The sequence below is a fragment of the Oncorhynchus keta genome, unplaced genomic scaffold (genome assembly GCF_023373465.1).
Source record: "Oncorhynchus keta strain PuntledgeMale-10-30-2019 unplaced genomic scaffold, Oket_V2 Un_contig_25141_pilon_pilon, whole genome shotgun sequence".
Taxonomy (NCBI): Eukaryota; Metazoa; Chordata; class Actinopteri; order Salmoniformes; family Salmonidae; genus Oncorhynchus; species Oncorhynchus keta.
The window spans coordinates 12,501-22,500 of record NW_026284286.1 but is presented as its reverse complement, the minus strand read 5'-3'; the positions used below and the strand labels follow the sequence as shown (position 1 = coordinate 22,500).

At 52.9% G+C, this 10,000-nt stretch overlaps 1 protein-coding gene and 2 long non-coding RNA genes across 51 annotated transcripts in view; 2 read left to right on the top strand and 1 right to left on the bottom strand.

Annotated features, from left to right (window-relative positions):
- The window catches only part of LOC127922288 (NEDD4-binding protein 2-like), a 10,904-nt gene extending 6,360 nt beyond the window's left edge, over positions 1-4,544 (top strand). The window contains exons 5-6 of the mRNA XM_052505978.1: positions 495-683; positions 4,204-4,544. Coding sequence (XP_052361938.1) covers positions 495-683; positions 4,204-4,386 — 372 coding nt within the window. The 3' untranslated portion in view covers positions 4,387-4,544. The remainder of the gene's footprint in view (positions 1-494; positions 684-4,203) is intronic.
- On the bottom strand, positions 4,406-8,909 carry LOC127922289 (uncharacterized). 49 transcript variants are annotated; one of them, XR_008110769.1, is made up of 11 exons: positions 8,640-8,711; positions 7,991-8,579; positions 7,571-7,870; positions 7,320-7,509; positions 6,987-7,229; positions 6,738-6,903; positions 6,398-6,490; positions 6,078-6,150; positions 4,873-5,370; positions 4,708-4,790; positions 4,406-4,554 (listed from the first exon to the last, which is right to left on the bottom strand). It is a non-coding gene; the product is annotated as an uncharacterized LOC127922289 (long non-coding RNA). The 49 variants fall into 49 exon arrangements; XR_008110779.1 differs by lacking the exons at positions 6,078-6,150; positions 8,640-8,711 and adding an exon at positions 8,760-8,838 and having other exon boundaries at positions 6,408-6,490; positions 7,991-8,639; XR_008110775.1 differs by lacking the exon at positions 6,078-6,150 and having other exon boundaries at positions 6,408-6,490; positions 8,700-8,773.
- Positions 4,672-6,888, top strand: LOC127922290 (uncharacterized). The gene is made up of 3 exons (XR_008110821.1): positions 4,672-4,835; positions 6,453-6,535; positions 6,617-6,888. It is a non-coding gene; the product is annotated as an uncharacterized LOC127922290 (long non-coding RNA).
- Positions 8,910-10,000: the final 1,091 nt, after the last annotated feature.

Sequence of the window (10,000 nt, the reverse complement as noted above, 5' to 3'; positions counted from 1 at the left end):
AGGTGGATTCAGACCCTGGTTGGTGTTCTGTTGTTGACAGAGAGGTGGATTCAGACCCTGGTCGGTGTTCTGTTGTTGACAGAGAGGTGGATTCAGACCCTGGTCGGTGTTCTGTTGTAGCAGTTGATATATTGGAGCAGCAAAGTTGATCTCTACTCCCCCCGTCTCTCCCCCTCCCTCTCTCTCCCCCTCCCTCTCTACCCCCACCTCCCCTCTCTACCCCCACCTCCCCTCTCTACCCCCACCTCCCTCTCTACCCCCACCTCCCTCTCTACCCCCCCACCTCCCCTCTCTCCCCCCCACCTCCCTCTCTACCCCCACCTCCCCCTCTCTACCCCCCACCTCCCTCTCTACTACCCCCACCTCCCCCTCTCTCTCCCCCTCCTCTCTACCCCCACCTCCCCTCTCTACCCCCACCTCCCCACTCTACCCCCTCTCTCCCCCTCTCTCTACCCCCTCTCTCTCTCCCCCTCCCTCTCTACCCCCCCTCTCAGAAGCGTGCAGCTGCAGCGCCAGTGGCCCCTCCCCCCCTCTCTCAGTACCAGGATGTGGAGGACCCAGAGTATGAAGACTTCCGAGCCGAGGCCAGGCTCCAGAGAGGAAGACAGCTGGAGAGCTTCAGCAAGGCTGCAGAGGCTTACAGACAGGGACGCAGAGGTGTAGCTTCCTACTATGGACAACAGGTGGGTGGGGGGTTACAGACAGGGATGAGTCTCCTTTATCTACTGACCCAGAGTCAGATGGTCTCCTTTATCTACTGACCCAGAGTCAGATGAGGTCCTTTATCTACTGACCCAGAGTCAGATGAGGTCCTTTATCTACTGACCCAGAGTCAGATGGTCTCCTTTATCTACTGACCCAGAGTCAGATGGTCTCCTTTATCTACTGACCCAGAGTCAGATGAGGTCCTTTATCTACTGACCCAGAGTCAGATGAGGTCCTTTATCTACTGACCCAGAGTCAGATGGTCTCCTTTATCTACTGACCCAGAGTCAGATGGTCTCCTTTATCTACTGACCCAGAGTCAGATGAGGTCTTTATCTACTGACCCAGAGTCAGATGGTCTCCTTTATCTACTGACCCAGAGTCAGATGAGGCTCTTTATCTACTGACCCAGAGTCAGATGGTCTCCTTTATCTACTGACCCAGAGTCACATGGTGGTTCCCTGATGTGGATTAAGAATTGTTACAGTCCCCCATGGTATCGTTTTGGTACAGTCTCCCCATGGTATCGTTTTGGTACAGTCTCCCCATGGTATCGTTTTGGTACAGTCTCCCCATGGTATCGTTTTGGTACAGTCTCCCCATGGTATCGTTTTTGGTACAGTCCCCCATGGTATCGTTTTGGTACAGTCCCCCATGGTATCGTTTTGGTACAGTCTCCCCCCTTGGTATCGTTTTGGTACAGTCTCCCCCCCTTGGTATCGTTTTGGTACAGTCTCCCCCATGGTATCGTTTTGGTACAGTCTCCCCATGATATCATTTTGGTACAGTCTCCCCCCTTGGTATCGTTTTGGTACAGCCCCCCATGGTATCGTTTTGGTACAGTCTCCCCCATGGTATCGTTTTGGTACAGTCTCCCCATGGTATCGTTTTGGTACAGTCTCCCCCATGGTATCGTTTTGGTACAGTCTCCCCCATGGTATTGTTTTGGTACAGTCTCCCCCCTTGGTATCGTTTTGGTACAGTCTCCCCCATGGTATCGTTTTGGTACAGTCTCCCCCATGGTATCGTTTTGGTACAGCCCCCCATGGTATCGTTTTGGTACAGTCTCCCCCATGGTATCGTTTTGGTACAGTCTCCCCCATGGTATCGTTTTGGTACAGTCTCCCCCCCATGGTATCGTTTTGGTACAGTCTCCCCCCATGGTATCGTTTTGGTACAGTCTCCCCCCTTGGTATCGTTTTGGTACAGTCTCCCCCATGGTATCGTTTTGGTACAGTCTCCCCCATGGTATCGTTTTGGTACAGCCCCCCATGGTATCGTTTTGGTACAGTCTCCCCCATGGTATCGTTTTGGTACAGTCCCCCCATGGTATCGTTTTTGGTACAGTCTCCCCCATGGTATCGTTTTTGGTACAGTCTCCTCCCATGGTATCGTTTTGGTACAGTCCCCCCATGGTATCGTTTTGGTACAGCCCCCCATGGTATCGTTTTGGTACAGTCTCCCCCCATGGTATCGTTTTGGTACAGTCTCCCCCATGGTATCGTTTTGGTACAGTCCCCCCCATGGTATCGTTTTGGTACAGTCTCCCCCCATGGTATCGTTTTGGTACAGTCCCCCCCATGGTATCGTTTTGGTACAGTCTCCCCCCCATGGTATCGTTTTGGTACAGTCTCCCCCATGGTATCGTTTTGGTACAGCCCCCCATGGTATCGTTTTGGTACAGTCCCCCCATGGTATCGTTTTGGTACAGTCTCCCCCATGGTATCGTTTTGGTACAGTCTCCCCCCATGGTATCGTTTTGGTACAGCCCCCCCATGGTATCGTTTTGGTACAGTCTCCCCCATGGTATTCGTTTTGGTACAGTCTCCCCCATGGCATCGTTTTGGTACAGTCTCCCCATGGTATCGTTTTGGTACAGTCTCCCCCACCTGGTATCGTTTTGGTACAGTCTCCCCCCATGGTATCGTTTGGTACAGTCTCCCCCATGGTATCGTTTTGGTACAGTCTCCCCCCATGGTATCGTTTTGGTACAGTCTCCCCCATGGTATCGTTTTGGTACAGTCTCCCCCATGGTATCGTTTTGGTACAGTCTCCCTCCATGGTATCATTTTGGTACAGTCCCCCATGGTATCATTTTGGTACAGTCCTCCCATGGTATCGTTTTGGTACAGTCTCCCCCATGGTATCGTTTTTTTGGTACAGTCTCCCCCATGGTATCGTTTTTTGGTACAGTCTCCCCCATGGTATCGTTTTGGTACAGTCTCCCCATGGTATCGTTTTGGTACAGTCTCCCTCCATGGTATCGTTTTGGTACAGCCCCCCATGGTATCGTTTTGGTACAGTCTCCCCCATGGTATCGTTTTGGTACAGCCCCCATGGTATCGTTTTGGTACAGTCTCCCCCATGGTATCATTTTGGTACAGTCTCCCCATGGTATCGTTTTGGTACAGTCTCCCCCATGGTATCGTTTTGGTACAGTCTCCCCCATGGTATCGTTTTGGTACAGTCTCCCCCATGGTATCATTTTGGTACAGTCTCCCCCATGGTATCGTTTTGGTACAGTCTCCCCCATGGTATCGTTTTGGTACAGTCTCCCCCCATGGTATCGTTTTGGTACAGCCCCCCGTGGTATCGTTTTGGTACAGTCTCCCCCATGGTATCGTTTTGGTACAGTCTCCCCCATGGTATCGTTTTGGTACAGTCCCCCCCCATGGTATCGTTTTGGTACAGTCTCCCCCATGGTATCGTTTTGGTACAGCCCCCCCCATGGTATCGTTTTGGTACAGTCTCCCCCCATGGTATCGTTTTGGTACAGTCTCCCCCCATGGTATCGTTTTGGTACAGTCTCCCCCATGGTATCGTTTTGGTACAGCCCCCCATGGTATCGTTTTGGTACAGTCTCCCCCATGGTATCGTTTTGGTACAGTCTCCCCCATGGTATCGTTTTGGTACAGTCTCCCCCATGGTATCGTTTTGGTACAGCCCCCATGGTATCGTTTTGGTACAGCCCCCCATGGTATCGTTTTGGTACAGTCTCCCCATGGTATCGTTTTGGTACAGTCTCCCCACATGGTATCGTTTGGTACAGTCTCCCCCCATGGTATCGTTTTGGTACAGTCTCCCCCATGGTATCGTTTTGGTACAGTCTCCCCCCATGGTATCGTTTTGGTACAGTCCCCCCATGGTATCGTTTTGGTACAGTCTCCCCCACATGGTATCGTTTTGGTACAGTCTCCCCCATGGTATCGTTTTGGTACAGCCCCCCATGGTATCGTTTTGGTACAGTCTTCCCCCCATGGTATCGTTTTGGTACAGTCTTCCCCCCCATGGTATCGTTTTGGTACAGTCCCCCATGGTATCGTTTTGGTACAGTTCCCCCATGGTATCGTTTTGGTAAGTCCCCCATGGTATCGTTTTGGTACAGTCTCCCCCATGGTATCGTTTTGGTACAGTCTCCCCCCATGGTATCGTGACAACACTTGTCTAAAAGCTGTGTGTGTGTGTGTGTGTGTGTGTGTGTGTGTGCGTGTGTGTCAGGGTCATCTCCATGGTCAGAAGATGCGTGAAGCCAATCACCGAGCGGCGGCCCAGATCTTTGAGCGGGTCAACTCCTCCCTGCTGCCTCAGAATGTGCTAGACTTCCACGGACTGCATGTCGACGAGGCCTTACTGCACCTGTCTGAGGTGTTAGAGAGGAAGACCACAGGTACACCTAGCTAGACCTCCAGGGACTGCATGTCGACGAGGCCTTACTGCACCTGTCTGAGGTGTTAGAGAGGAAGACCACAGGTACACCTAGCTAGACCTCCAGGGACTGCATGTCGACGAGGCCTTACTGCACCTGTCTGAGGTGTTAGAGAGGAAGACCACAGGTACACCTAGCTAGACCTCCAGGCTGTGTGACGAGGCCTTACTGAAGAGGTGTTAGAGAGGAAGACCACAGGTACACCTAGCTAGACCTCCAGGGACTGCATGTCGACGAGGCCTTACTGCACCTGAAGAGGTGTTAGAGAGGAAGACCACAGGTACACCTAGCTAGACCTCCAGGGACTGCATGTCGACGAGGCCTTACTGCACCTGTCTGAGGTGTTAGAGAGGAAGACCACAGGTACACCTAGCTAGACCTCCACGGACTGCATGTCGACGAGGCCTTACTGCACCTGTCTGAGGTGTTAGAGAGAAGACCACAGGTACACCTAGCTAGACCTCCAGGGACTGCATGTCGACGAGGCCTTACTGCACCTGTCTGAGGTGTTAGAGAGGAAGACCACAGGTACACCTAGCTAGACCTCCAGGGACTGCATGTCGACGAGGCCTTACTGCACCTGTCTGAGGTGTTAGAGAGGAAGACCACAGGTACACCTAGCTAGACCTCCAGGGACTGCATGTCGACGAGGCCTTACTGCACCTGTCTGAGGTGTTAGAGAGGAAGACCACAGGTACACCTAGCTAGACCTCCAGGGACTGCATGTCGACGAGGCCTTACTGCACCTGTCTGAGGTGTTAGAGAGGAAGACCACAGGTACACCTAGCTAGACCTCCAGGGACTGCATGTCGACGAGGCCTTACTGCACCTGTCTGAGGTGTTAGAGAGGAAGACCACAGGTACACCTAGCTAGACCTCCAGGGACTGCATGTCGACGAGGCCTTACTGCACCTGTCTGAGGTGTTAGAGAGGAAGACCACAGGTACACCTAGCTAGACCTCCAGGCTGTGTCCACAGGGACCTCCAGGCTGTGTGATGAAGAGGTGTTAGAGAGGAAGACCACAGGTACACCTCCAGGCTGAGTGATGAAGAGGTGTTAGAGAGGAAGACCACAGGTACACCTAGCTAGACCTCCAGGCTGTGTGATGAAGAGGTGTTAGAGAGGAAGACCACAGGTACACCTCCAGGCTGAGTGATGAAGAGGTGTTAGAGAGGAAGACCACAGGTACACCTAGCTAGACCTCCAGGCTGTGTGATGAAGAGGTGTTAGAGAGGAAGACCACAGGTACACCTAGCTAGACCTCCAGGCTGTGTGATGAAGAGGTGTTAGAGAGGAAGACCACAGGTACACCTAGCTAGACCTCAGGCTGTGTGATGAAGAGGTGTTAGAGAGGAAGACCACAGGTACTAGCTAGACCTCCAGGCTGCGTGATGAAGTGTTAGAGGGAAGACCACAGGTACACCTAGCTAGACCTCCAGGCTGCGTGATGAAGAGGTGTTAGAGAGGAAGACCACAGGTACACCTAGCTAGACCTCCAGGCTGTGTGATGAAGAGGAGTTAGAGAGGAAGACCACAGGTACACCTAGCTAGACCTCCAGGCTGTGTGATGAAGAGGTGTTAGAGAGGAAGACCACAGGTACACCTAGCTAGCCTCCAGGCTGTGTGATGAAGAGGAGTTAGAGAGGAAGACCTACACAGCTAGACCTCCAGGGACTGCATGTCGACGAGGCCTTACTGCACCTGTCTGAGGTGTTAGAGAGGAAGACCACAGGTACACCTAGCTGAGACCTCCAGGGACTGCATGTCACCTAGAGGCCTTACTGCACCTGTCTGAGGTGTTAGAGAGAAGACCACAGGTACACCTAGCTAGACCTCCAGGACTGCATGTGACGAGGCCTTACTGCACCTGTCTGAGTGTTAGAGAGGAAGACCACAGGTACACCTAGCTAGACCTCCAGGGACTGCATGTCGACGAGGCCTTACTGCACCTGTCTGAGGTGTTAGAGGGAAGACCACAGGTACACCTAGCTAGACCTCCACGGACTGCATGTCGACGAGGCCTTACTGCACCTGTCTGAGGTGTTAGAGAGGAAGACCACAGGTACACCTAGCTAGACCTCCAGGGACTGCATGTCGACGAGGCCTTACTGCACCTGTCTGAGGTGTTAGAGGAAGACCACAGGTACACCTAGCTAGACCTCCAGGGACTGCATGTCGACGAGGCCTTACTGCACCTGTCTGAGGTGTTAGAGAGGAAGACCACAGGTACACCTAGCTAGACCTCCAGGGACTGCATGTCGACGAGGCCTTACTGCACCTGTCTGAGGTGTTAGAGAGGAAGACCACAGGTACACCTAGCTAGACCTCCACGGACTGCATGTCGACGAGGCCTTACTGCACCTGTCTGAGGTGTTAGAGAGGAAGACCACAGGTACACCTAGCTAGACCTCCACGGACTGCATGTCGACGAGGCCTTACTGCACCTGTCTGAGGTGTTAGAGAGGAAGACCACAGGTACACCTAGCTAGACCTCCAGGGACTGCATGTCGACGAGGCCTTACTGCACCTGTCTGAGGTGTTAGAGAGGAAGACCACAGGTACACCTAGCTAGACCTCCACGGACTGCATGTCGACGAGGCCTTACTGCACCTGTCTGAGGTGTTAGAGAGGAAGACCACAGGTACACCTAGCTAGACCTCCAGGCTGTGTGATGAAGAGGAGTTAGAGAGGAAGACCACAGGTACACCTAGCTAGACCTCCAGGCTGTGTGATGAAGAGGTGTTAGAGAGGAAGACCACAGGTACACCTCCAGGCTGAGTGATGAAGAGGTGTTAGAGAGGAAGACCACAGGTACACCTAGGCTGTGTGATGAAGAGGTGTTAGAGGAAGACCAGACCTCCAGGCTGAGTGATGAAGAGGTGTTAGAGAGGAAGACCACAGGTACACCTAGCTAGACCTCCAGGCTGTGTGATGAAGAGGTGTTAGAGAGGAAGACCACAGGTACACCTAGCTAGACCTCCAGGCTGTGTGATGAAGAGGTGTTAGAGAGGAAGACCACAGGTACACCTAGCTAGACCTCCAGGCTGTGTGATGAAGAGGTGTTAGAGAGGAAGACCACAGGTACACCTAGCTAGACCTCCAGGCTGCGTGGATGAAGAGGTGTTAGAGAGGAAGACCACAGGTACACCTAGCTAGACCTCCAGGCTGCGTGATGAAGAGGTGTTAGAGAGGAAGACCACAGGTACACCTAGCTAGACCTCCAGGCTGCGTGATGAAGAGGTGTTAGAGAGGAAGACCACAGGTACACCTAGCTAGACCTCCAGGCTGTGTGATGAAGAGGAGTTAGAGAGGAAGACCACAGGTACACCTAGCTAGACCTCCAGGCTGTGTGATGAAGAGGTGTTAGAGAGGAAGACCACAGGTACACCTAGCTAGACCTCCAGGCTGTGTGATGAAGAGGAGTTAGAGAGGAAGACCACAGGTACACCTAGCTAGACCTCCAGGCTGTGTGATGAAGAGGTGTTAGAGAGGAAGAACACAGGTACACCTAGCTAGACCTCCAGGCTGCGTGATGATGAGGGAGTTAGAGAGAAGACCACAGGTACACCTAGCTAGACCTCCAGGCTGCGTGATGAAGAGGAGTTAGAGAGGAAGACCACAGGTACACCTAGCTAGACCTCCAGGCTGCGTGATGAAGAGGTGTTAGAGAGGAAGACCACAGGTACACCTAGCTAGACCTCCAGGCTGCGTGATGAAGAGGAGTTAGAGAGGAAGACCACAGGTACACCTAGCTAGACCTCCAGGCTGCGTGATGAAGAGGAGTTAGAGAGGAAGACCACAGGTACACCTAGCTAGACCTCCAGGCTGCGTGATGAAGAGGAGTTAGAGAGGAAGACCACAGGTACACCTAGCTAGACCTCCAGGCTGCGTGATGAAGAGGTGTTAGAGAGGAAGACCACAGGTACACCTAGCTAGACCTCCAGGCTGTGTGATGAAGAGGTGTTAGAGAGGAAGACCACAGGTACACCTAGCTAGACCTCCAGGCTGTGTGATGAAGAGGAAGACCACAGGTACACCTAGGTAGACCTCCTGGCTGCGTGATGAAGAGGAGTTAGAGAGGAAGACCACAGGTACACCTAGCTAGACCTCCAGGCTGCGTGATGAAGAGGAGTTAGAGAGGAAGACCACAGGTACACCTAGCTAGACCTCCAGGCTGCGTGATGAAGAGGAGTTAGAGAGGAAGACCACAGGTACACCTAGCTAGACCTCCAGGCTGCGTGATGATGAGGAGTTAGAGAGGAAGACCACAGGTACACCTAGCTAGACCTCCAGGCTGCGTGATGATGAGGAGTTAGAGAGGAAGACCACAGGTACACCTAGCTAGACCTCCAGGCTGCGTGATGAAGAGGAGTTAGAGAGGAAGACCACAGAGAGTTTTGTTCCCTAAACATGACCACATGTTCTCCTCCTTTCCCTCTGTGTGTGTGTGTGTGTGTGTGTGTGTGTGTGTGTGTGTGTGTGTGTGTGTGTGTGTGTGTGTGTAGAGTGTCATCAGGGTGTGTGTAGGTCTCAGCTGTCAGTATAACAGGAAGAGGGAACCACAGCCAGGGAGGAGTGGCTCGTATCCGCCCTGCTGTCATAGACTACCTCAACACACAGGGCTACAGGTACACACACTGGGCTACAGGTACCTCAACACACTGGGCTACAGGTACATACAGGGCTACAGGTACCTCAACACACTGGGCTACAGGTACCTCAACACACTGGGCTAGGTACACACACAGGGCTACAGGTACCTCAACACACTGGGCTACAGGTACCTCAACACACTGGGCTACAGGTACCTCAACACACTGGGCTACAGGTACCTCAACACACTGGGCTACAGGTACCTCAACACACTGGGCTACAGGTACACATACAGGGCTACAGGTACCTCCAACACACTGGGCTACAGGTACCTCAACACACTGGGCTACAGGTACCTCAACACACTGGGCTACAGGTACCTCAACACACTGGGCTACAGGTACACATACAGGGCTACAGGTACCTCAACACACTGGGCTACAGGTACCTCAACACACTGGGCTACAGGTACAACACACTGGGCTACAGGTACCTCAACACACTGGGCTACAGGTACACACACTGGGCTACAGGTACACACACACACTGGGCTACAGGTACCTCAACACACTGGGCTACAGGTATCTCAACACACTGGGCTACAGGTACCTCAACACACTGGGCTACAGGTACCTCAACACACTGGGCTACATGTACCTCAACACACTGGGCTACAGGTACCTCAACACACTGGGCTACAGGTACACACACACACACAGGGCTACAGGTACCTCAACACACTGGGCTACAGGTACACATACAGGGCTACAGGTACCTCAACACACAGGGCTACAGGTACCTCAACACACTGGGCTACAGGTACACACACACACAGGGCTACAGGTACACACACACTGGGCTACAGGTACACATACAGGGCTACAGGTACCTCAACACACTGGGCTACAGGTACCTCAACACACAGGGCTACAGGTACCTCAACACACTGGGCTACAGGTACCTCAACACACTGGGCGACAGGTACCTTAACACAC